This window comes from Pocillopora damicornis, chromosome 11 (genome assembly GCF_964200805.1).
Source record: "Pocillopora damicornis chromosome 11, jaPocDami1.2, whole genome shotgun sequence".
Classification (NCBI taxonomy): Eukaryota; Metazoa; Cnidaria; class Anthozoa; order Scleractinia; family Pocilloporidae; genus Pocillopora; species Pocillopora damicornis.
This window is the reverse complement of record NC_142680.1, coordinates 14,398,320-14,425,143: the sequence shown is the minus strand read 5'-3', so window position 1 is coordinate 14,425,143 and position 26,824 is coordinate 14,398,320. Positions and strand designations below refer to the sequence as shown.

Sequence of the window (26,824 nt, the reverse complement as noted above, 5' to 3'; positions counted from 1 at the left end):
ACGTCTAGGACGAATTTAATTTCCCAGACGAATTTAATTCGTTTTAGACGTCGCGCTATCCGTCGTCCTAGACGTTTTATCCGTCTTGGTAAGACGGATAAAATATCGATAAAGCGTCTTCAATTTTAACGTCGCGCTAGCTTCGCGTCGAATGAAATGCATACATTTTCTTAATGTATTTCAATTTATTTTGGCGAGCCCGCAGCGACCCGTGGCGAGCTTTTCGAGTATTCCGCATGCGCAGAAATTCCTCTTGGGCATTTCGGCGCGAGTTTACGTTGTAGTTCATAGCCATGGCGCTTTGGAGGAAAAGTTTGTCATTTTCTTGCAGTAATTGTGAGAGACAAACGAAGTATTCTTGTATAACGTGTGGTAAAAGTGTATGTGTTCGATCGGAATGTTCGATTCCTGAAGTTAATGAAGAAGCTACCGGCTGGCAACCAAATAAACGTGTTGGGTATTGTCTCAAGAGTGCTCTTTGTACAGAAAAGCTTGTCAAAGATTGTCAGAGCGAAATGGATGACAAAGACCATGGTCAGAGGGATCTTACAACATGTATTCGCGAAGAAGAAGAAGAAGAAGAGTCAGATTTCATCGAGGAAGGTGAAATGGTGAGTTCTGAATGTGGGAAAAGGAAGAAAAGAATTGGGCGGAGAGCGACTTGGAAAGAAGATCACATTACTGATATGGTAAATATCATTGTTAATGATGACCAGCTGGTCAAGAAACTGATATTTTGCAATACTAAGAAATCAAGCAACACTGAAGCTTATGAGATGGTGCGGAAACGGCTGAACGTCAAATACAATAAGACCACCGGGAGTGATTTTCCTTTCCAAGTGCAACAAATGAGAAATAAATTTAAGTCATGCATTAGTACGTGTAAGCAGATCTGCATGACAATGAAAACTGCTTCAGGTATTGAAAGGTTTGTTGAAGAACGGGGATATGGTAAATGGTTTGACCTTCTTTATGTACTTGTTAAAACTAGAGATTCATGTCAACGAGAAAATGCATGTGAACCCTCTGTACATATTGGAAATGCAGACAAGCAAGATACCAGCAAGAATGATCAAGAAGTTGATGGTGATGATGAAGACTGTGCAAGCACTTCATCCAGCCTTATGGATAGCAGTGGAGAGGTCCCATCCAAGGGTAAACGTTTCTTGGCAAAGAAACCTGCCTCTAAAAGAGCTAAAACTGAGCAGATGGCAAAAGCTGTTGAACTACTTCAAAGTACTATTGAGAATGATCCCACCAAAGAACTTTTGCAAATTTTAAGGGAAGATATGAAGCAGTCTAGAGAACAGGAAATGAGGTACTTCCAGTTGATGTGTGGCCTACTAACACCCAACAGCAATCCAAACATGCAACCCCATGATAATTTCCATCCTTATAGCAGTTCTTATTCTGATGATTTTCATCATCAAAGCCATAATTTTGCACAACAATCTGTGTCCAATCCCAGAGCTAGCAGCAGTCACCCAAGTACCCCATCCTTTGGGTACACACTATTGATGTCATCTGCTCCAAAAAATGATGAGCGGTCTCTCCTACATCACGTTCAGTCAACTATGACTTCACAAGGACAATCTGGTGTTTCGCAGTTATACCAATTTTGAAAGGGTCTTGGCATGCACTCTAATATTTTAAAGTTATTTTGGAACTGCTTTAAAAAGAGCCTTCTACACTATGGTCTTGAAGTGCCTATAACTCAAATAATCTTTTTCCACCAGCAGAAATCTCAATATTGCACTGATATGATGGTTCAAGAAGTGTAGCATTTTGTTTAAATATTGGTTTTTTAATAGAATTTGCAAATTAAGTCTGTTTTTATCTCAAACACAATCAAGCTGTGAGGGGCATGGATCTATTCCTTGTTCATGACATCACAAACTGCTTTGCAGTGCAAAAATGCTTTGAAAGCAGTCTGTGATGTCAAACAGGAATGAAGCCATGCTTCTTGTGGTCCAAGTTGGTCGTTGTTGTTATCCATAAAAATCCAGGTCTTAAGCAAATTAAGACAAAACAGTGGAATTTTGCTCAGAAAAATACAAATATATATTTGAGAGAAAAATACAAATATTTATTTGAGGGAAAAATTGGGGGAAACAGTTGGTGGGGAGGGGGGGGGGGGGTGTTAAAGGCACTTTGAGAACACATTTTAAAGCAAATATCAACAAGGTGGTGATCATGTCCGACCAGTAAGTTTTGTAACGTTAACTGTCATAATTGATTGAATGAGCTGATAGCCAACTTACAAGGTATACCTGGCAATGTTCCTGAAGTGGATGCAAATTATGTACAGGTGCAGGCCAAACTATTTAATTTTTGGTAGCAGAGGTATTAATAATATTACCTGAGTTCCCATGTAGTTTCTTTGCACTGAGATACCACCATAGGTAGTTTTGGTTGTCAAGATATGATCCTCAATAATTCTCTGTTTAATGTTTACTTTGTGGTTATGAGTAGTCAAAACAAAAACTTGTGTAATGGAAAACAAGTACTGCTGTCTCCTCAAGGCTACCCTTCCTATAAATGATCCTAAATACATCTCATCTGGTGACAGTGTAAATACCCTTTCAAAGTTGTTCCCTCAAAAACATGAAAGGAACAGGATATCATAATGTGTATTACTGAAATGTACATTATGGTTTACAAATCATTCAAACGTTGTGTTTCACTTTGAATCTTTTCGTTCATTTTTTTATATCCCTTTGTTAATTTGTTTGAAATTATATTACAAAAGTTGGAAAACAAAGGAAAATAATATGGTGAAAGAATCAATACATTTCTTTAACGAAGGAAATAACAACTGAATTACAGTATTGCAATTCTCATCATAACAGTGTTTATCTCATGGTACTGTATGTAATGTCTGAAAAATGTACAATGATGCAACGTAATGTCATATATTAATAGTATTCCTTGATCCAATGAATATCATTGCTTGCTTGAACATGAACTCGAGACCTGTGCCTTTCTAACTTGCATTTAAAATGGGTCGCTTGAAGCATTGATGAGAAGTAATGCAACAAACTTATTAGGAATGTCATGACATTCAGTACCTTTGGTCAAATTTGTTTCTTTTTCTGTTATGTGTACTGAAAAGAAATCTAATAGTGAAGTAAGCGAGTTTTTCATATAATGCCGATTTTCAGGGCTTGTACATGTAATGCCTAAGTTGAAATTGAGACAGTTCCACAAAATATTCATTTCTACCCCCGTGGATTAAGAGCGTAGAACTCGCGTTCCGGCGTGAAGGCAAGTAACAGGTTCTTGAAGTAAGCGCTAAAGTTTAAGACGGTTGCCGGAGTTAGCGAGAGTTTGAGGTCTGACCAAAAACTTCACAGGGACGTTGATTATTTTATGGAACAAAACACTGTTGCTTTTATGAAGTTTACCTGAAATGTGAAGTGATTTATTTGTTACAATCTATGGAGAACTTTGAAAATAACATGGATGACAAAAAAATTGTTTTAATCACGTCTACATTTCCAGTTCGTTTGCTTCTTTTTCCTGCCACATTTTCCTGGTCAGAGCCTCCCGTATTGCTCCAGCTTTGCGAGATGAATCCTTTCTCTTAGGGCAGTTGCGCATCTGCAACAGATCTCGTATTTCTTCTCTGGACCTTTTCTTTTGTGTGAAAGGATCAATTGACAAATCCAGTTGGGCAGGAAGGCTGTCCTTTGTGGTAATGCAGATGTTGTGAAGTACAATACACGCGAGCGCGGCCAGTTTCACCGAATCTGGTCTACATTCTAGCTTTCGATACAAAACTCTCCACCTGCTCTTCAGTTGTCCATAGGCTCGCTCAGTTACCATTCTTGCGCGGCTTAGACGATAGTTAAAATAGCCCTCTTCAGGTGTAAGGTTAGCATTACCATATGGTTTCATTAACCACACTCTGAATGGGAAAGCAGAATCGCCCAAAATCATCGGGTAAACCTCGGTACCTTCAATGACTTGAGAAATTGATGGTATGATGTTGTTTTCAGTAATGTTGTGCCACAAGTCAGTGGACTGGAAAATGATGGAATCGTGTGAATTTCCTGGAAAACCAACACTTGCCCAGATGAAACGATCCTGTGCATCTACAATGGCCATCAATACTATTGAATAAAAGTTCTTAAAGTTATGATACTCTTTACAGGCTTTCAGACCACCAGGAGGGCACTGAATGGGGATGTGGCACCCATCTACAGCACCCCAGCAACAGGGGAATTGCCAAAACGCTGTCATATCCACCATTTTCTCCATAATATTCTGTTTGGTGATTGGAAAATGCGCTTGCACCGAAGGTTTCCACAGGTTTCTTATGATCGCTTCACATACTTCCTCTGTGATTTTGTGAACGGTCGTCCCACCAAGGCCAAACAGTTCCGCAATGGTGTATAGGTAGTCACCTCTACCTAATCTGTAAAGACATATAGCCAGCCTACATTCGGCAGAAACGGGCCGCTCTGTGACAAAATCTTTCTCAATATCAGGTCGAATACTCTTCAAAATTAAGTTAAACGTATTCCTTGATACACGAAAGGTTTTCTTAAATCTTCCTTCATCATAGGACGCCCAGACCAATTCCCACCAACCTGTGTTTTTATGAATGCGACGACAACTGCGAGGTCTTCGAGCGCTAATTTCATCTTCACTTAACTGTAACAGGAGACACGTCAGCAAACAAAGTCGTACGATAAACCTTTTCCTCATTAACACCAATGTAACCATATTACGCCGTAATTGACGTCGCCGTTGTCTTTCCCTGGAAATTTTCTCGAGGAAAATTGTTTTCAGAGCCTTAGCCCGCGCCATGTTTGTTTCAAAATGACACCTCTGACCAGAGACACTGCAGTTGGGAAGAGAATTAAATTCGACCGTATTGATTTCGACGCATAAAACCACGCCACGATTTATGTCGACGGAACGACGAATTTAATGGAATTAAATTCGTCTGAATTAAATTCGACTGTAGCGCGACGTATAAACTAGGCCTAAGGCTGGATCAGCCAGACTAGCTATACTTTGAAAATGTTTAAATTCAACATTTTCTTTCATCGAATTATGATATTGAAATGTCTATCAGTTGTTTACCCACTTGTTTTCGTCCATTCATATAAACTGCTGTTTATTAACAATTGTTTTTTCCACTCAGCAAACAGTTCACAATAAGATGATTTTGTTTTGTGAGCACACACACACGCACACACGCACACACACACACACACACACACACACACACACACACACACACACACACACGCACACGCACACGCACACGCACACACACACAATGAATAAGGGCTTTTCCGCAATAGCGGACAAAATTAGAATTGCGCCGACAAATTCTGTCATGAAAAATATATGTTTCTTCTTTTGCATCCGAATTAAAAATTTTAAGGTAGTAAAGTTCCGTAAGCGCCTGATCTGTTCATAAGACCGGCCAGCATAACCGCCAATTTACAGGATTTATCCTTGGTCGTTTTAGAATTTCAGAATCTCTGAGTTTTGCAACAAAAGATTAATTGTGCCTTTCTATAGTGATCTGATTTCTGTATAAGATATTTTTAAACAATAATAAGGGATTTTCTTTATTAGCCATTGCTGTTTGGCCATTCATATAAATTGCTATTTACAAACAATCGTTCCTCTACTAAACAGATATTCACAATAAACACTGTTTTGTTCTGTGAGCACACAAAAAGTCAATTAGCTTCGTCTGTATTCAATAAATATTTTTAACAACAGCTAGGGATTATCTTCATTTTCCATTATTTTTCGGCCATTCGTATGAATTGCTAGTTACAAACAATTTCTCCTCTACTGAACAAATATTCATGACAAAAAATATTTTGTTTTGCCAGAACACACAAAAGCTCAATTAGTTTAGTCTATCTAATCTAGAAGCCTGTTGCAAGGCTTTTCCAGTTTGGTGAAAAATTAGACACCCAAAAGTAAAAAAACACTTAAAAAGAACTGGATGCAGCAACACGCATGAAAGACATGCCTGCTTTGATACTCACCCAATTGTAATCAAGAATGTTATGGTTCAAAGTTAAATAGAAAATTAGAGATCTCTGATCCTCTTGAGACTAATGAGGTAGACAATAACTGTAATTTGTTACCAGGGCAACAATCGATAATTTTTACAAGACAATTTTGTTCATTTTAGATTTTTTTATTACGTTGCCTGTACATATTTCAGCTTGTAGTTTGCCAGAACCACTTCTACTCAGAGCTTTAACTCTCGACCATTAGCTCACTTGAAATGTTGTGGTTTGTTTAAACGAAAGCTAATAATTTCAAAAACTCATATTGTTTCAGACCGTGACTTTCTTTCTTTGAGTTTAACTATTGTAATTTCGTTGTATAATGGGCCAATTAAAACACAGTATATTAGCTTGAACCAATCACAAGGTTCCGGAAGCCTTTGTAATCCAATCAGTTTACTCGTACGTCAGCGTTTCTCACGCCCAGATGAGAAAGAAAACTAGCTTTACCGCAACGAATTGGTCTTTAGAGCTTGTGAAAACAGCTTTACTTGAGGTAAGTTGCTAAGCTTGTTTGTAACCCATGTGTGCGTGTGTATCGTGTCTGTTGCTGCAATAGTTATGAGTTGACGTTCACCTCAATTTTATAACTTAATATTTGCTTTGAAATCCCTTTTTAACAGATCTTGGTGATTCTTGAGCTGAAAAGTTCAACTTTGGTACTTAAACCTTGGTAAAGGACGCGCGATTGAGGTAGGTCAAGACATCTTTCATTGCAGTTGTCTTGCTGTTCTGAAAATAGTTTTGCGACTGGTCTCAATCGGGGTAAAGTAGATATTCAGCTTGATTAAACTTTCTGCTTATGAAGGCTACAGTATGTCCCTTTGCTAAGTTTTTCGATAAGTAAGGAAGGTGGGGAGGGAGTTGCTCTTTACACTGCTTTGAATTGGGAGGTGCCGCTATATTGGATTTTTTTTTCGATTTTCACAGTGACACATCAACTATGAAGACTGTGTTCCTGTTTATTTTGGCTGTTATGATCGTATCGGTGACATCACGTTCTACCGGGAAAGGTGAGTAAATGCAAAAGATACTTGGCGTTCAAGCAATGGTGTAGACAGTGAACTAATGAGTGAAATGGAAAGTAAAGAGAAAGTTTGAAAATCAAGATGGATTTAAGCAATATTTTGGGAATGAGTCTCAGCGTTTGAAATGTCTCGGGCTTTTTTTGAAACTTAGAATATTTCTTTGTCTACAAGAATGAACTTACAATTGCGTATCAACGAGAAACATTTTGTGCTGATTATTTAAACGAGGTCTAACCCAAACCACGGTTTTACGCAAGTAGTGGGCCGTGCTTATTCTCCATAAGAGGTTTGTTTACATGAAATAAATGCTAACAAATGCTTCCACTGCTAACTTTCGGCACTCTTGACTATGTTCATTTGAAAAAAATCTTCACATAGAACACTCAGCTAAATTCAAGATGGTTTGGCGTCCTAATGGTAACCTTCTCTGAATGAGCAATTTGGAATTCCTATGAAGTTTTGAAGGCTCAAAGAACAGAGCTTGAAAACATACTTTAAATCCTATGATTAACTCCCAAATATCTTATGTAAAGAAAGAAATAGTCAAAATGTCCGGAACTAGATTTGAAAATAAATTGAACAGTGCATATGACTGAATACAGATCAATATCAAGTTTGGTATTTTAACATTCAAACTTCGGTCTGCACTCAGTCTTCTTGAAAAACACATTCAATATCAACTATACATTAAACCAGGCCTTACGATGAGATGAGATTTATAATTACCTATCTGAAAACAGATGAAAGCTCATTTTGAGAACAACGAAGCTAGAATGAACTGTCTGCTGCTTCATCGTCACAAATTGGAATGGACACCGCATTCGATATCTTAATTGTAAGTTGTATGTAACCTCCCATTGTTGAGCCACATCTTGGGGGAAAATGACCAAAAATGTCCAAAAATCTCATCAAAACTATTTGTTTTTGTCTTGTAGAAAACATTGACAGGCCATCCTTCGATGACGTCTCCAATGATCCCTGCGGATATGGGGACAGAGATGAAAATTGTATTGACGAGTGTTTGGAAAATGGTGGTGAAGATTGTGAAGACGAATGTTGTTTGTGAAAATATAAAACAACAATAATCCAGGATTTTGTTGATTTTTGGACTGATGTGCTAAGATCCTTTTTCTTTTTTTTGTTTGCATCATCTTTGAAAAATTAGATTTTGGTTATAGGAGGGGCGCATATTCTGTTTAATCTTGAGACTGAAAAGGTGATCATAAGATTGAAAAATAAAAGCTTAATTAGCAATCTGTTTTGACTTCGCCTTTTTATGACCTGTTTGTACCTTTTTTCCTATGTTTGTTTATGAAACGAAGGGCCCTTGGAACTCTACCAACCCCGTTTTCAAAATCTAGCCAAAAAAGGCCGAACTGCTTTTATTTTCAGTCATGCGCAATAGAGATGAGAGACAGGTAACGACTTTACTTTAGCTGTCCCGGTAATGACTTGCCTCAAGATGACCACCCCGGAAAAACTGGGTTAATGCTCATTCCTGAAAAACAGAATTTTGTTTTTCGTGTTTTGAACGGCTATCCTAAATTACTTCTCCGTTGGAAGAACCCAGAAACGCATGAGAACCTGCGAAAACCCCCACCGTCCAATAGTGAAAAAGCATGGCTGGAGCGAAGCCTGTAGTATATACCAGTAGAATACCAGAAATGCAACGCGCAGACCTGTCGCCAGGAGTGTTAAAATAAAAACTTGGTCAAGCCACAAAGCCAGAATGAAAAGCAACAGGCTAGAATTGCTTTTTTACCTACATATTGTCTATTGTTTTAATTTCTATAACACACAACAGGAAGAGATAGGCTCCTGACTGCACACAACCATGACCTCTGAGAAAAAACTTAAAAGACATTTCGTGGTTATGGAGCGAACGCCTAAGATGAATTTTTGAGCAAATGTTCTTGATGAAGTTAGAATGAAATAAATGTTCGGCGAGTTTTGATAATTCCTAAGCATCTATCAATCGATTTCCGACCGCGATAGCTAAATTGTTTTTTTCACTTCATTATCAGGATGTAACCGTCGTGATAAAAGACGAATTGTTAACCGCGCCAGTTAATCGCAATAACAAGCTTAGAATTCAATGACGTGCCGTATATAGAGCAGCTTACTAATTAAAAAATATTTTCCTCAACTCATTAACCAGACTTAGAAAGGAAACTAGATCATGGAGTCTAATAGCTTAACTTTTGCTTGTCGTTGCTAAAGGCAATCTCTATGAATTTGCCGACGAAAGAAAGAAAGCAGGTAAGGAACAAAATAAGAGAAAAATATTTTTTTGATAGCGCAAAACCCTGTCACAGTTTTGTTAAATTGTTTTTGAAGCATGCAAAACGGAGTGAAGAAGACTGCAAAACTTTATATATTATAAATCTATTAGAATATTCTAAAATAAGTTCGTATCTGTGACTAAAATTTAAATTTCAATAGTTTGATACCTTCAGGGACTGTCAGGAACTCAACATTTCCTGCACCGCCAAGTCATAGCGCCAGCTTGGGCTCCTTTGTTTCAGTTGGTTATGGCTGATATTCATGTCAGTCTCAACATCACACAGGTGATTCGGACAGTTGATTAGCGCTATCCATGAAATTTGATCCAGGAAAATAGTAATTGTTTGTCGCCCTTTTAAAAAAGAGATAACAGCTTGGGGTTAGGGTTAGAATCCCGTTGAAGCCCTGATTTTTTTTTTTTTTTTTTTCAGGCTTCTTCTTTCCAATTGCTTAAATTGGAAAAGTTACTGCGATGATCACATTTCACTTTCATCTACAACCGCAGAACAAATATGAATTATTTCATATAAACTTCACATAAATAGAACACTTCAAACGTGATGTGTCAACTAATTTTGACGCTGATTGTAGGCTTCTTTGATGCTCTTAACTTCATATACGTCGAGAAAAACGAGATCAAGACTTCGGAGATAAATTTTAATATGTTGACGGCCTAGCGCGACTTGTGGAACTCGTTAAGTGATTTCTAATCTTGCATTCTTCCACAGCGTTCTGTTTGACTCTCTAAGCATCGATTGCTATAGGATCGCACATACTCTGGCCTTTAGAAAAAGAGTCAATTTTTTTCTTTTGAGTGCAAGAACCTATTTACTTTAGGTTGTTCGAGAAAAGCCCCCACCTTCCCAGGCTACCCTTGTCTAACTCTTTAATCATTTATTTGAAAAACTCAACCGGCTGTTTACACGAGAATTGCGATATCGCCTTTGTAGCGAGACTGGAGTGGACGAGTTTTTCTCGCGTAGGCAGACAGTGTTACTGTGTCAGGCGGGAAAACGTCGGCCAAACCAGCTCCAATTTTTCTTGAGTGGGGAGAGTTGCCTCAGGTTCCCTGAGATTATACAGATAAGGCCTCCAGCGAGCATGCGCAGAAATAACAGCGAGTCGTGAGTTTACTCTCCATGCTACCTGGCAATTTGCTTGATCAGTTGTGTCAATTTCTTTTGGGATGAATGAAAGAGTTGATTTTTTTAACTTGTAAGTTTGTTTACGCTTTTTAAGCACAAGAAAAGAAACGGGCGTTTAGTAGCAGGTGGGAAAGTCAGAGCTAGTGTGAAATCTCAGCTTACAGAACGCTTGTAAGAATGCTTTAAATATTAATTCCCACTTCCCTTGAGTGGAAAAAGTAAGGTTTCTCATTCACTGGCTAGTCTTAGATTTTCACGATCATGGCCGACTCAACAATTTCCGGCGGAAAATCACATTTTGTGTGCCGACGGCTTCTCGCTGTTGTGACAGTATTGTGTGCCTTGGGAGGAGTTGTGTATGTAACCGGAATTGGTAAACAGATTCATGAAGCTATAAATCATTTGATTGTCCCACAACAAAAAGCCCCGTTGAAAAGAAGAAGGTAAGAGAAGACCAAAATACAAACACATTCTCGTGCTTTGGTTTAATTTTGATAAATGATAGAAAACAGTTGATCTCGATGAGGGCGGGAAAATCGACAGGATATCTCGGTACCGGCGGATTTTGCTAGGATTTAACTTCTCCCGCATTCAGAGTTCGTTTTTCTTGGTTTTTAGAAATTGCAGAGACCTTCAAAATCCCCATCGTTTGATTTGTTTTGGCGTTGTTGTTTTTTTCTGTAAACAAGTCATTTCTTTAGTCAAATGTTTGAGTTTTGTCAAGCCGAAAAACGTTGACAAGTTCATTATCGACTTGTTTGCTCGACGTTTTGCTCTCAGAAGGCCTTTTCCAAAATCTGGTTGAAAAGAAATCAGACAGTACTTCAAGTACTTAAAGAGGATAAAAAGCATTTCAAAATGCTCTTTCCTGCATGACCAACAACAAAAACAGGATGTGGATCATGTCCACGAAACTTGAGACGGCCAGCTTTGCCTCAATAGTTAATTATCTCGACGTCGCCAGGATGCACCTGTACCATGTAGACAAAGAACCGGTCATCGTGATTCCCCTAATAAGGCTTCATGCTATTTTTATGATCGCCTCTCTTGGCAGTTGATTGGCAGACAATTTTCTTTATTTCCTTCCACCCTGTTAATACTCTGTTGGCGACGACTGATCGCCTCTTCGTATCGTTTGAAAACCATTTCATCTCCCCTAAATCCACTGATCCCCAGCCCCTCAGGCGATGGACTATGACTGGTCTTTTATGTATTTTTTATGATAGAAATATTTAGCCTCAGGGGTGGTCTACCTCGCATGCAATCAGTGACTCTCAAATATCTTTCTTCTGGCTAAACCTGTTGTGATGTTTTCTTCTTTTGATCCTTTATTCAAACAAATTCACTCGTGAATACTGCTGTTGATTAGAATTTGAATTTCAACGGTATAATATTCGTTTGATGAAGTTGCTACATGGAATTTGATTGCACATGATTTTGTTTGTGACTCAAAATGAAAATAACTAATTATTTACTCAGTGGGAAGTCCGTATAGAAAAACTATGCCCGTGGTCTCAAGTACGTCCTCGAGCCAGGAGCACAATTTTTCTGAAACGGATTGTTTCAGACCAGTGAAAATCGTGGATTGAAGATTCCGGTCAGCCGAGACACTTATGTGCGAACTAGAAACACTCTGCAATGACATTACAGTGGTCACAACAAAATATTTCACGCTTCAATGGTCGGAAATCTTGTGCCACGCTTTGCTAGTGATACTTAATTGCTTATATTCCATTTTGATTGGAAATCAAAGAGGCTAAATTAATTTGGATTTCATGTCTGTTCTGACTATGCCTTCATTCTTTAAATTAACAAATCACAAACGTTAACTCAAGGAAAAAAAATTGTTATCCCTAAACTAAGCCGATCTAAATCTGGTTCTGTCACCTTTCTTTCCACCCGACTATCCCGAACAGTGCAAAGACGATCGGAATGATTTGAAAGGTGTTCTGTCTACGATCGCCCCAATTTCGCGAAAATTGAACGGAACCCAGGCATAAGATCAAAGTAAGCGATTCGCTTGAACACATTATTCAGGTTCGGTTCAACTTACGAAAAAATAATAAAAAAACATTTCTCTTTTAGTCCACCTCTTGCCCCACCTTCCGAACCCCTGGAGTTCAAATCTGCTGCTGTGTCAGCAGATTACAAGAAGTGCTCAGAATACGGCGCAGACATTTTACGAGTTCAAAATGGAAATGCCGTGGACGCCGCCATTGCAACTGCGCTGTGTGTGGGTGTGGTGAACGCCCATTCAGCGGGTATTGGAGGTGGAGGATTCATGATCGTTTATGACAAGAAAAGTGGTGAGTCTCCAACTCATTTAAATGCACCATCAGCTGTGTAGCATTTGTATTTATACATATCGCGCGAATTAAACAAGTGTTACACCTTGCAATGACATTACAGTGGTCACAACAAAGTATGTCACGCTTCGATGATCGGAAATCTTATCTACCCTTATGTTGTGATACTTAACTGCTTAAATGCCATTGTGTTCGGAAATAAAAGAGGCTGAATTAATTTGTATTTTATGTCTGCTTCTGAATATAGATTCACCCTTTAAATCAACGAATCATAAACGTTATTTTCTCACCTAAGATTCAATGTTAAACAGTTCAGTTTAAATAATCATAACTATCATTACTAATATGACCATTACAGATTAAATCGGTTAGACTGCAACTAATTGACTATTCCTTTTAAATAAGGAATATCTCAATTCCTCGCCTGAATCAATTTAACTTAGAGTTCTTTTTTTGTAGTTCGTATAGTGTGATCGTCCAGGTGAGTGTAGTTCTGAAAAGAACTGTTGTTGGTGACTGACGTTTCGACAACCTGTGCGGAAGTCATCTTCAGAGTCAAGTAGAGAGTAGTTGTCAGTCGATGATGTTATAAAGTCTGGTCTGTTAAACGTGATTGGTCTGTTTAGCCGAGATATGATCGGCTGGAAGACTCGTGTAGAGTTTGTTAACAGTCATTGGTCGGTTTCGATCCGTCTGTTGTTAGTCGGTCTGTTTGTCGGTTTCTTCACGTCGTTAATGAGTCGTTTGTAAGGTGCCGGTAGTTGTTGACATCTGTTGAGAGGCGTCTGTTCTAAGTTGGTAAACCAGCTTTCCAAAGTCAGTCGTTGAAAATAAGGTGATTGTGAAAAGCGTCAATTTCGTCTTTGTGTACGGCGGTAAATGTGTTGTCAACGTAGCGTAACCAACGAACTACGACAACAGCATACAGAAACCGGCGCATACCGACAGACTGCTTGACGAATCATCCTACAACCCGACTTCCCACAAAGCTACGACTATCAAGACATTGACAAGACGAGCGCAACTTGTTTGCAACACACCAGACAGTTTATCTGACGAAAACAAGTACCTTGACCGTGTTTTGACAAAAACAACTACAACACTGACTTCATGATACGAAACGCTCACAAGGCGACCGACACTACAGAAACTAACAGGGACTCCACATCTGTCACGACTACAGCTACTATACCCTACATCAAAGGCACTTCTGAGGCTATCGCGCGGATCCTACAACCCTACAACATTCGCGTAGCTCACAAGCCTATTATTACTTCGCGACATTTACTGACCAACGTTAAAGACAAAGACCAACCCAACAACAGACAGGGAGCGATTTATAAGATCGAATGCTCCGACTGCCAGGCCTCCTACATTGGTGAGACTGGTAGAAACCTTAACACGCGACGAGCAACTAGAAATGGCGATGTAAACAATCACATTTCTGAACATCACCGACAAACTAATCACAGAATCGACTGGGACTCTGCTAAATGCTAAACCTAAAGTTACACTCACCTGGACGATCACACTATACGAACTACTGATACTCCTGGGTTCAAACCATTTACTTTACTAAGTTCTTTTTTTCTCAAACTATACCTTTTTCACTTTTGGGAAATCGAAAAAAAAATAGAAGTATCAGTTTGATAAGCATCTACAAGTTTAAAAATTTCAATCCAAAAGGCAATGAAATGAAATGATGATGCTCGTTAGATTGTATTTGTTGCTGATACAAACTGCATGATACTTGTTTTTAAAAAACAACTAAGCGAGCATTACGGTACACACTTGTCTAATGTCGAAAGATTTTGAGGTATGAGTTATTTTTTTTGCGCAAAAAACGGGCAAAGGTTTATGATGAAGGGTAAATATATTCATTGCAAGCACTCGTGGCTGCTGCTGGCTAAAGCAACATTACTGTGGTCAATGCTGATGTCAGGTATACTTCACGTTTTTTAATGGGAGAGTGAGGCCTCTCTCCCATCCCTCTTCCCAAGCTACATACAATATACCCCGGGTAACAAGTTGGGCGCCGTAAAGACTTTCTAGAGCTTACGTTTCGAAATTTGACCCTTCGTCAGAGCGAAAGATGGAGCCATTATCCCCTATTCCAAGGGTAATTTCTCCGTAGTTTTTCCTGAAGCATTCAGAATGTGAGTGGTCCAGGAGGATTTAGAAATAACAGATCCTTAATTGTGAATTACTCCTCATGTGAAAATTTCACGAGGGATCTCTTTCTGTTGACAACATGCTAAAAAAAGAAAAGCGCCATAGCATGCTAAATTTTCTCCTGGAAGACTATATATTTCAAGGCTAAGATTTTGAAAGAACTCAGTTTGACACTAGGCCAATATGACAGATTCAGGCTTTTTACTTGATTTCCCCGCAGCATAATATAACCTGAACACTAAGTTACTTGTCTAATAAATTTCAGGAAAGACAAGGTCGATCAATTTTAGAGAAACGGTTGCAGCCCTTGAAAAAGCCGATACCATGAGAGACCTGCAACATTTAATGTTTGAATGGAAAGAAAGAGGTGAGACCAATTCGAAAACGCAATGATGTCATATTGATATTCATGGCATGTGTCTTTCATGAATTTTTTCCTCGATATTCATTTCAACATTGCGAGCTTTTTCCCTTTGCGAGAGTCTCTGGATAGAGAGGTCCAACTCGAAGATTAGTCGTTTCAAGTTTTATGCTCCTAGGCGACTTGCGTTCCTGTCTTTGTGCCTCTCTCCACCCAGTAGTATATATGGGTTACAAGTGACATGTTTTCTTACAAACACTCTTAACGAAACGATGTTTTGTGTTTTTATCCGTTTTAATCCCGTCGTTAACGATTGATTTCTTCTTTCTCACCAACCGTTTCTCGCTCTCACAATTCTCGCACGTGCTCAAGTCCATATATGGAAGTAACTTATGCATGGTCCTCCCCACAAGAGAGGGGTGAGCTGAAAACTCTCGCACAATGAGGAATCCCTCTGGGAGATTTGAAATGCTAAGGGGAGGGGGGGGGGGGGAAGATCCGGTGTTACGCGAGTCTTCTCCTTCTTTTTTTTTCTTTCTTTGTTTTATTTTATTTCGTAATGTTTCACGATAACGCTATGACACAGTTGTGATTTAAATTTCCTAAAAGAGATCAAAACGAGAAACCCTGGGGAAGGAGAATTCATCGGTATACCTGGAGAATTGCGAGGGTTTGAGATGGCGTGGAAAAAGTATGGCCGACTTTCCTGGAAAGATCTGTTTCGACCTGCAATTGAGATTGCTACCAATGGTTTTCCCGCGACTCCTGCCATTTTAGCTGCTGTTGAAAAGAACGCAGCAAACGTGTCAAGTGATCCAGGATTAAGGTGGGTACTATCATCTTATATGACTCGGTTTGTAAAAGAACCACTGTCTTTTAAGAGGCGATCTCTGTAAGAGCGGTCCATGGCATTTCGCATCGGAAAAAAGTTTTCCCTCAAACTTTGCCCAATAAACTATTTTTGGTAACAAGTAAATAAAACCACATTAGTTTTTGGAAATACCTCAAAATAAAATTTTAGAGCTCTCAAAAGTCAAAGCTGCAAAAGGCCCTTTTTTGACCTCTTGCGACATCGAAAATTTCAAATGTTGAATAGCCCGGTCTTCGTATCACACCGCACGCAACAAAAAATATTTTGTATTCTTAAAGTGTGTGATATATAAGGTGTATAAAATGCATTTCAATTTTGATATTCGTTTATTCAGAGGCTCGTCATAATTTATTTAAAAACACTCGTTAGACAGCTTTCTGAAATTGGTTAAAAGTACTCTTTCTTTCTCGATTGATATTGCTCAAGTCCAGACCAGACCATTAAAAACTCCGCTTGATTTCTGCTAATAAGATGTTTGGCTGCAGAAAAATATAAAAACATCTTGCACTTATTGATTTTCTTCGCCGAGGTGACTTCGGACTTTTAGCGATATTGCAAGCGTGACAGCCGATTATGCAAATTAGTTCATTGAGCAAACTCCGACCGTTTTATGTGAGTAGCGCAATAAATCTTAGATTTTAACCATTTTAAGTAGAAAATATAGTAGGACAGAGCTTTAAACCACACCGATTAATACTTTAAGCATTTTAAAAGGCCAAAATTTGACAAATTTTATTATCTCGTGACGAAAGACGTCAACAACAACGTATCGAATATCATAATTTGATTAGCGCTCGCAAACCCCTTTTTTAAAAATTTGGCTTCTGTTATTTCATATTTGAGTTCTGATGGCTTACGCTATTCAAACCTGTATGAACATTTCAAAATTAAACTACAGGATTCTATTTAGTGTAACCGGCGATAACAGCACACACTAAATTCACCGTGACCAGTGACTCTGTCACGTAATTCCATCGTGTAATTGTCCTGAATACTTCTCACGTCTAAATAAAGCAGCGATTTCTCGCATTTCTCGCTGAAAGGGAAAAAATGATATTTGGTCGTCACATCTTTCTGCATAACAGTCTCTGTTCATATGTTTGAAGAGTTCTTGTAAAAAAAGATATCGCATTCGCATAACGGGTGGACGTCATAACTAGATTGCATAACAACTGCACTCTGAAATCATTTCCTCCATTTTTGCAAGAGGTGCTGCATTTGTATCTTGCATTTTGAATGCGAGCTCAAAATGTTCGCATATGTCTCTTAGCATCTTGACTTTGAGACTAGACAACCTTGCTTCTCTTGCCAACGAGCACACATCATAGATATCAAACATGATTGGATGTTTCAATCTATCTCATCCATTACTGTGTTCCTCGCCTCTCTCAAACACCCTTCGTCTACATCAGACGCGGATGCTTCTATCAAGTGGTCGTCTGCGTCGGTGGCATCATCCGATTCTTTTTGTATTTTAGATTGCTGTTTAAGGCACAATCTCGAGAAGAAACCCTGAATCTGTATGTTGGATAACCACTCTGTTCTATCGAACATTCTCTCTCCATCTATTGTGCAAGCAGTTCGCATATCCTTTGCTACTTTCACTGGGTTTGGTTTCTGCCAGTGTCTCATCCGATATTAAATTTCTGTTTCAATTACTGCCTGACGTTTTGCGAAAGCCGTTCACTTGCACCTCTCTTATGAAGAGCCCATTCCATGGGAAGCTTTGGTGTACTTGTCAAGGGTTCTGTGGCCACTGCAACCAGTTCAGTCGAACTTTCACCCTCTAATGACAATGACTGAAAGTAATGGACCCACTACCTCTTCACTTTGTCATAAAGACTTTAAGTCATGCTCGCAGGCACAGGACTTACATGATGAACTAGCTAGTTCATATGGAAGTCAAGGTCGGCCTGCATCTTAAAATCTTCATCGCAACCAGGTTCAGGGCATTGATAGGAACTACCGTCGTTGCTATCATTGCTTTCTCCTGCTGATGCAGTTCGTCGAGCAGTAGTGGGGAAAAATGGAATCTCCTTCACCAGATCCGTCATTTTTTCTGTGGAAAAATTGCAATTTTAATTTTACCGAATAAACTTTCCAGACCCAACATTAAACGCTCTCCAAACGCGCAGGCCCTCTTGTGTAAGTTGCTGAAAGTGGCAATCGTGATGTCCGAGCCCTCGTAGAGTTGATACTAGCTTACTGTTGTGATAGCAACCTGCTTCATCCGATCTTATAAAGGGCCTTTTTTATTCCTGAATTTCTTAACTTTATGGTGACAAAGAGATTTTCTAGGACTGACAGCACTGAAAACCAGTCTTTTTTACAGCTGTTAAGAAGGTCTACGTATCAGGTTACTTCCAGGCTTTCCTCCTGTCTTACAACAGCGCTACTCACATGCCAATTGATTTCCCTCTAGGGAAACCATTCTGCTTGCTTTTCCCGGAACTTCATCGCTATGAACTTCATTGTCCAGTCAACTATTATAAATGCTTCATCTCCCTCCAAAGTATCGAAAATTTGCAGCTCGTACTGATCCTGGTTTCTGCTCTCAGGATATACCCTCTCCATTCAAAGGTCTTAACAGCAGCATTTTTTGCTTCATACAGATAGTCTTCCGCTTGAAACCTACCCAATTGCATTGTTTACTCAGAAATAGCGCCTTTTACTTCTTCAAGAGCACTCTTCAACATCTCACAATCCTCACACTTCACGTTGTGACTGTGACTGCATACTTTCTGAACTTCAGTGTCACCAGCATAGCTCAGTGCAAAGACCCTACAGTGATCGGCACATTTGCTATCGTCCTCTTCGCAGTGATTACGGTATGTAGTCTTCAAATACAACTTGCTCTCTTGAAGCCTCTTCCGAACTTCTTTACACTAGTCCTTTTCTGCTCCCACGCTTTCCAATTCGTCTATAATTTGGAGAAAATCCTTAAAATCATCCGCTCCCTCAGCTGCAGTATCGTGTAAACCTCTATATAACACCATACATCTTAGAAATGGCCTTTGACTTTTGCAAATTGACAGAATACCGGCTCTTTAGCCCTTTGGAATCGCTACCAGGGTGTGTCGGATACTGGCACGCTGAACTTTGGCGCCAGAACTTCCCATAAGTGTGCCTATGCTTTGCGCAGACCCACATTTTGCCATAACTGAGTCTTCTGCATCGAACAGGCCAGCCCTTGCAAAGATAAGCTCTCCTTCTGTGAAACTCTCTTTTGACAAATGGATTAAGCAGAGATGACTCTTTATTGAGTCAGTACTCTGAGGCAAGTTAAACAAACCGGAAACTCCTCGTGAGTCTTCTAACAAAGTTTCTGAAGAACGCGACTGAAAACAGGACTTCTTTTGGCGAATACCGCTTCAAGAATTTAATGTTATTAATCCCAAGCAAACCAGTACCGAAAGAGAAATATGAATTACAGCTAATATAATTACAGCTAATATAATTACGCACTTTACAGTATAGATATAGCTAATTGTTGGAAAAATGAGGTCACACGTAACGTAATAATTTATTTCCTCAAAAATCGCGTGGTCCTTTTCCACAAGAACTCCCTAGAGTTCTGAATAGAAACTTTCATAAAGACAGGTGTGCAGACAAAATTTCTCTTATTCCTACCGACCAGAATTCGGATCCAAAAGGCGATGTTATCGCTGCTTTATTAAGAAGGGAGAAGCAAATGAGGATAATTACACATGTACAATTGAATTATGTGACAGTGGTCACGGTGTATTTCAGTGTGTGCTGTTATCGCCGGTTACACTAAATAGAATCCTGTAGTTTGGTTTTGAAATGTTCATACAGGTTTGAATAGCGTAAGCCATCAGAACTCAAATATGAAATAACAGAAGCCAAATTTTTAAAAAGGGGTTTGCGAGCGCTAATCAAATTGATATTCGATACGTTGTTGTTGACGTCTTTCGTCACGAGATAATAAAATTTGTCAAATTTTGGCCTTTTAAAATGTTTAAGGTATTAATCGGTGTGGTTTAAAGCTCTGTCCTTCTATATTTTCTATTATATTTTCTACTTCTAAGATTTATTGAGCTACTCACATAAAACGGTCGGAGTTTGCTCAATGAACTAATTTGCATAATCGGCTGTCACGCTTGCAATATCGCTAAAAGTCCGAAGTCACCTCGGCGAAGAAAATCAATAAGTGCAAGATGTTTTTATATTTTTCTGCAGCCAAACATCTTATTAGCAGAAATCAAGCGGAGTTTTTAATGGTCTGGTCTGGACTTGAGCAATATCAATCGAGAAAGAAAGAGTACTTTTAACCAATTTCAGAAAGCTGTCCAACGAGTGTTTTTAAATAAATTATGACGAGCCTCTGAATAAACGAATATCAAAATTGAAATGCATTTTATACACCTTATATATCACACACTTTAAGAATACAATATATTTTTTGTTGCATGCGGTGTGATACGAGGACCGGGCTATTCAACATTTGAAATTTTCGATGTCGTAAGAGGTCAAAAAAGGGCCTTTTGCAGCTTTGACTTTTGAGAGCTCTAAAAATTTTATTTTGAGGTATTTCCAAAAACTAATGTGGTTTTATTTACTTGTTACCAAAGATAGTTTATTGGGTAAAGTTTGAGGGAAAACTTTTTTCCGATGCGAAATGCCCTGGACCGCTCTTAGAGAGATCGCCTCTTAATTGTGGAAAGCGAAAAGAAAATTTCAAGTAAGTATAGGTAAATAGTATGGGACAGTGATGAATCAATAAGAACCACGATATTTAAGGATTTTAACTTTCATGTCTAATATTTACTCGGTCGTACGATTCATAAACATCATAAAATTACGTTTTCTTTCTGAGTTCGAACTTTACTGTCTTACTAAAAATGCTAGAAACGTTTTTTGAAGGATTATGTGGCCTCTCTTGAATCCGAGCTATACAGTAAACATTCCAAATAAAATCAATTGCTTCTATTTTGTTTTGCGTATTTTAACATCTAATAGAGTCTAGAGGGCACCATTCTCTTTCCCTCCAAACTTAAAAGGTTCTTCATATAGGTTATTAATCCCTGAATACTAAAATACGACTCCTAGTTGCTTGCACTTCCTTATGAACTAGAGAAAGAGGTTTTTTTGTTATTTTAAATCACGTTTACACCCTAAAGCTGATTATTATGCCTTAATCTAAGAAGGCTTCTTTCATGAATTCTGCAATCTGATTGGCTGCGCTAGTCGCTATCTATTTCGTCATAGACAGTGAGTAAGCTAAGTAGCTTAAATGAAGTAAAAAGACTATTGTCGGTATAAGTCACTGCCGTTTCTTCAACCTTAGCGAAGTCATCATTGTAGTCAAGTTGACTTGAATTGACCCTGATAACAACTTCCTCTCAGGTTGCCGAAACCTCAGTCACTACTACCATCAAAAGGTATTCTCAGAACTGCTCTGATCCGGATGATCAAGATTAACTTGTTTATTCTAAGTAATCTGTTGCTTAAATACTTATCAATAATGTATGGGGACTTTTTTTGTATATTGATGGAGCAATGTACCTATGTACAGCCCTTGATGTAATTTCCTGTCAACTTTACATCATTCCATTTTCCTTGCAGTGAGTTATTCAAGCCAAACGGTCAATTTGTTAAGGAAGGCGACGTTATAAAGCGAACAAAATATGGAAAAACTTTAAAGAAGATAGCTGAAGGCGGTGCTGATGTTTTCTATCTAGGAAAAATGGCGAAACAGGTAAAATAACGTCAAGATTTAGGTCTTCTCGATTATGAAGACTGCAAAAAATAAGCCTTTGTTTTCACAATTTAAGCTTTGCGACGAGTTTATCTTATTTGAGTATGCATCTGTTCAGTAAGTCTATGTTTGGTATAGTTGCACGACGCATTCTCTCACCCAGAGCGTGTTTCATGATAAGAATAAACAACAAAAAGTATGCGAAAGGATGTTACAGCTATAACGACTGAATTATGGACTACGAAACTGATAGTGACAGCGCAATCACGAAGATGGTCATATGTATATCATTGGTGGTAATGGCTGTAAACAGCACGGCATGTAGGAGGCAACGGTTTGACTAAGCTAAGGAACGATAGCGATATCAAAATAACGAAAAATGATAACGATAACATCAACGAAAAAAATAACGATAAGGTAATAAGTGTTATGAAATGAAAATTAGGTTACTAAAAAACAGCTGATTGATAAAGAAAAGATAAAACAGCGACGACAGAACACAGTAGATAAAATGAATTGAAACATTTCTTACTTTCCCATCGTGAAACTTCCTGGTATCTTTAACCATTTAGCTAAAGCAAACTATTTGTTAAAACTCACAGATTGTTAAAGATCTCAGATCTGTTGGCTCCAAGATATCCTTAAAAGATTTAAAAAATTATGAAGCATCTGAACTCAAAGCATTGGAGACAGACCTTCCCGGAGTGAAGGGATACAAAATTCTGACCGTCCCACCTCCTGCAGGGGGAGTAGCCTTAATTGACATCCTGAACATTTTGAAGGGTGAGTCAACTCAGACCATTTCGACTCTGCTACGAAATAAGATTCAACTGAGATCTCCTTTTTCTATCATAGAAAAATATGGTCTGAAAGACTATGTAGATCACCTTTGCATATAGGAACATATAAAACTGCTGTGACTGCGTACTTTTACAACAAACAAATGACGGATTTGAAAGGATGTGATTACTCTTTCTCTCTTCTCAGCCTTGAATCGAACTAACAAGAAACAAATGCTCAATTTTCAAATTGTTTCCCGAAACGGTGCAAAGCAAAGAGTAGAAATTAAATTCTTTCCGTCTGCCTGAAAAAGTGGTTCTTAACCCCCCTAGCTCCTATAATTGACTAGCTCCGAGTTTATCTTTACAGTGTCACCCTTGAATCAAATGTAAAGGTCATGACGACGAAGAAAATAATGATCACCAACTTTAGAAGCTTTAGATTGTCAGTCAAGTTCTCATTTTCAATACCACAGAATATGTAAAGAGTATGCAATATGTAAGAATTGATCGTTATACCAAGCTGAAAAGCTCCCTCGAAGATTTTCGACAGTAATGTGGCTAGTTTAATATTTTCTCGTTTAAAAAGGTTACAATTTTGGACCAGAAGACATGAAAAAACACCCCGTCCGGACATATCACCGAATTATTGAAGCATTCAATTTTGTAGCCGCAAGGGAAACGTATCTCACAGATCCTGCATTCGACGATAAAGTAGACGAGGTAACCCTTAAGCAAGCCTTAAACCTAGCGGCAATTATGTTTTTTTATATTAACTTGTGTGATTAGACGATGTTTTAGAGTTCACTCGCTTACTATCTTCCCAGAACTGGAATGTCTTCGATATGACGATCCTGTACTCATCTTCTTTGACAGATCGTTCGCCAAATGCTGGATCCTGAAGAAGGAGAAAAACTACGGCAAAAAATAGATGACACGACCCACTCATATGATTATTATGGACCTATTAACTATCATATTGACGTGACAGATGGTACAACTCACTTGTCTGTACTGGATGAAGAAGGAAATGCTGTTTCCATAACGACATCAATTAATAAATAGTGAGCAGAACATAATTGATTATAGAAACAGTCGGATAACCTTTTCAGTTTCACAATGGCGTCTTGAGTAGCCTTTTAAAGTGAGCCACAAAAATTAATGTGCCGAGAACACTGAATCCTACCATTAGATAACTAGATTCCTTTTAGAAAAACGGAGAGTAATAAGCAACACCGTAATCATCAGTACAAATAATTATATTATTATAGTAATGGTAACCATTTTTTTTAGCATCTTTATCATAATCATCATTGATTTATTATCATAATTATCATGGATTTATTATCATAATTATCACCACCTCTTTTGCTCTTCTTGCCACCATTATTATTATTATCGTCCTCGCCATTATCGTTATAACACTAAAGCATACTTTTTTTGAGTAACTCTATGAACATCTAATTTAGGAAACACTATTTGGTTCTTCTACAGTTTCGGAGCAAAACTGCGCAGCTTGGAACTCGGAATCATTTACAATGATCAGTTGTGGGATGCTATAAACTTGTATGTTAACGAATTCAATTTGAAAGCGGACTCTCTGAGACCTCGTAAAAGACCGATGTCTCTTGCTTCTCCGTCCATCATTCTAGATGGGAAAGGGAATGTTAGGATGGTTATCGGAGCCGCTGGAGGAAAATACATCGCAACTGCGTTATCACAGGTCAGTAATTGTTGATGCTCGTCCAGAATGTATTTTCCTCTAGGATGTTCACTTAGAGGCGAGGTCACAATACTCAAGGGGGGAGTCACCTTTCCTTGATATGTGAGCTAACTGAGAAGTCGTGCGCATGAATAAAATGGCCTCGCAATTGAGCTTATCCTTTATTCTATAGTAAAAGCCAACCTCAAAGTATGGCCCGATTTGAGAAAAGATGCGAGGTGCTGCTATCTTGTTAAGACATTTTTTTTTTTTTTTATAACATTTTTTTTTATTTTCACTTAAAGCACAAATACTAGAATAATACAAACAAATACAAAGTTAATTACACTAACGCTTACGCTACTCACTAACACTAATCTTGTTAAGACATAGTAAAACAGCCAAGCTTAAGACTTTTACCTCAGACCGACCAGGGACAGGAGCACAAAAAATTTCCGCACCATTTCTTCATCTTCGAGCGCCTGCGAAAAATGTGCCTCGAGGAGACAATTAAAGAGGGAAAATACGGAAACATACCTCGCCAGAACAATCGCGGGGCGTGCAATGAAACCTTTTTAGCGCCTTCTTGTATGCGCATATCCTTTATCTCCTTAGGTACTTATGAACTACTTCTGGTTTGGCGACAGTTTAAAGGATGCTGTATCCAAGCCACGTCTTCACAGTCAATTATTCCCAAGCATTATCTTAGTTGAACCAAATTTTCCAGATAAGTACATCAAAGGATTAAAGCGGTATGGACACAAGCGAATCACAAATGATACAACCTTATTCACAGGTGATTATGGTTTCATTAAGAATTTTGAGGTAAAGTCTGTACTCTGGATCCGGAGTCTATCCTCCTAACCATTATGCCACCGTGTTTCCCAACTTTTAGTAATCTAAGTCCACTTTCAATTCAATGGAACTAGTTGGTCGGACAGTTCCGTTAGTGGGAACGTTCAGCTCAAAGTTACGATTTAAGTGAAGCGTTAGTTCTGTTTCTCTTTCAGGAACGCCATTACAGATCATGGGCGTGGTTCAACTTGTTGTACGAAAGGATGACGGAGAGCTACTAGCACTAGCAGATTATCGCAAGGGTGGAGTCGCGGCTGGCTACCGCTGACCAATCAAAAGACTGAAGGTAAAATACGCAGTAAGAAGAAATACTTCGGTTTATTCTGTGATTGTTTAAATAAAGCTGTGTCCAAAAGTTTATTCCGTTTTCGCGCTGCGCCTTAGTAAAGGAACATTCCACCGAAACTGCAATGACACTACGACCAGGAATCTTTCTATAACCACTCACTTATTTGCCGCTGAACCAGTCTGGTTGATTACAGGCATTTAAGGAAAAATCTTTACCAAACTACGGATTGTGAGAGATTCTGCACTCAACCTGAGGTAATCGCACAGTTGAGAAGGTCTCAATAAAGTTAACAGTAAGCTGTAAAGCGGCCGAAAATTTATCCGTAAGGCGTAAAAATTGAAAAATTTTAACTGTTAGTCGTAAAGAAAAGAGTCAGTCTTAAAAATCATTTCTTTCATTTCTACAGATCCAGCATCGCAGTGAAAATTTAAATCGCTAGCAACTGGCACGAGGCAGCCTAAGGCTCGCCAAGATGTGAGCCCGTTTCAAACCGAGGCCGAATATTCAGGCCTTTAATTGAATTTTTTCTAATGCTATGGAATCATGTGACTGTACGCTTTTCAGACAGCTTGCTTTGGGGTTGTCAAATATACATTTGCGCTACTGAGAGCTTTTAAGAGAACCTAGATTTTGAACAAAATAAATAAGATATTTTGTGCTATCGTTTGCGGTTTTATTGTGTTTTCTTTAAGAATCTCATGACCACAACGTCATTTACATCGAAGTACTCCGATAGTTTTTGAGTTATTATTATTATTATTTTTTAATGACATCTATGTCAGCGTATAGAGAGTGGTATGTTGTTCGCACCGATTCGATCGTTTCGGGAATGTATCTCGCACCAATCAGATCACCCAATTAGGGTACGTATCTCACACCAATCAGAGCGTCGTTTTTGTTCTTTGGTTTGAGAGGTGTTCAAATTTCAACGAAGTAATGGGGGATTCGGAGAGAGCAGTTCGTAAAATGGAATCATCTTTCAGAATGAGAAATACTGGCTTTTCTGTGTTTTTAACGTATATTTTACCGCGCTTTATGAGAAATGCGATCCTACTGCACAGATGAAAGATAACGGATTACCTATAGTAAAGGTGTTACTCATGCTGTGAAAATGGTGGATAGTTGTTCGAGAGAAAATGGAGTTCTGTGCACTGTAGCACGATCATGGTTAATTTTCCTTCACGACGAGAGTGAGTGGAAAAATTTTGAAGCAAATATTGCGTGGGGTGTCTATGAATTGCACCAAACATATTGATTTTAGCAGTTC

At 38.6% G+C, this 26,824-nt stretch overlaps 2 protein-coding genes and 1 long non-coding RNA gene across 3 annotated transcripts; all 3 read left to right on the top strand.

Annotated features, from left to right (window-relative positions):
• Positions 1 to 76: 76 nt before the first annotated feature.
• LOC149037698 (uncharacterized) lies at positions 77 to 2,787 on the top strand. The gene has a single exon (XM_089186490.1). It carries the CDS (start codon positions 294 to 296, stop codon positions 1,620 to 1,622), a length of 1,329 nt encoding a protein of 442 aa, XP_089042616.1. The 5' UTR covers positions 77 to 293; the 3' UTR covers positions 1,623 to 2,787.
• A 3,694-nt stretch (positions 2,788 to 6,481) lies between these two features.
• On the top strand, positions 6,482 to 8,329 carry LOC149037697 (uncharacterized). Its single transcript, XR_016181001.1, has 4 exons — positions 6,482 to 6,543; positions 6,671 to 6,740; positions 6,978 to 7,060; positions 8,011 to 8,329. It is a non-coding gene; the product is annotated as an uncharacterized LOC149037697 (long non-coding RNA).
• A 2,292-nt stretch (positions 8,330 to 10,621) lies between these two features.
• LOC113666157 (glutathione hydrolase 1 proenzyme) lies at positions 10,622 to 26,230 on the top strand. The gene is made up of 12 exons (XM_027181917.2): positions 10,622 to 10,946; positions 12,589 to 12,809; positions 15,247 to 15,348; positions 15,952 to 16,168; positions 21,800 to 21,932; positions 22,535 to 22,715; positions 23,301 to 23,434; positions 23,588 to 23,775; positions 24,206 to 24,434; positions 25,029 to 25,209; positions 25,424 to 25,554; positions 25,964 to 26,230. Exons 1-11 carry the CDS (start codon positions 10,765 to 10,767, stop codon positions 25,534 to 25,536), a joined length of 1,881 nt encoding a protein of 626 aa, XP_027037718.2. The 5' UTR covers positions 10,622 to 10,764; the 3' UTR covers positions 25,537 to 25,554; positions 25,964 to 26,230.
• The last annotated feature ends 594 nt before the right edge of the window (positions 26,231 to 26,824 follow it).

Excerpts from the sequence above, each read along its gene's own strand:
- LOC113666157 (XM_027181917.2), top strand. The coding sequence starts at position 10,765 with ATGGCCGACTCAACAATTTCCGGCGGAAAATCACATTTTGTGTGCCGA. Across the intron at positions 21,933-22,534 it reads TAGGAAAAATGGCGAAACAG|ATTGTTAAAGATCTCAGATC; the intron begins GTAAAATAACGT and ends TAAAACTCACAG. Across the intron at positions 22,716-23,300 it reads CATCCTGAACATTTTGAAGG|GTTACAATTTTGGACCAGAA; the intron begins GTGAGTCAACTC and ends TCGTTTAAAAAG.
- LOC149037698 (XM_089186490.1), top strand. The coding sequence starts at position 294 with ATGGCGCTTTGGAGGAAAAGTTTGTCATTTTCTTGCAGTAATTGTGAG.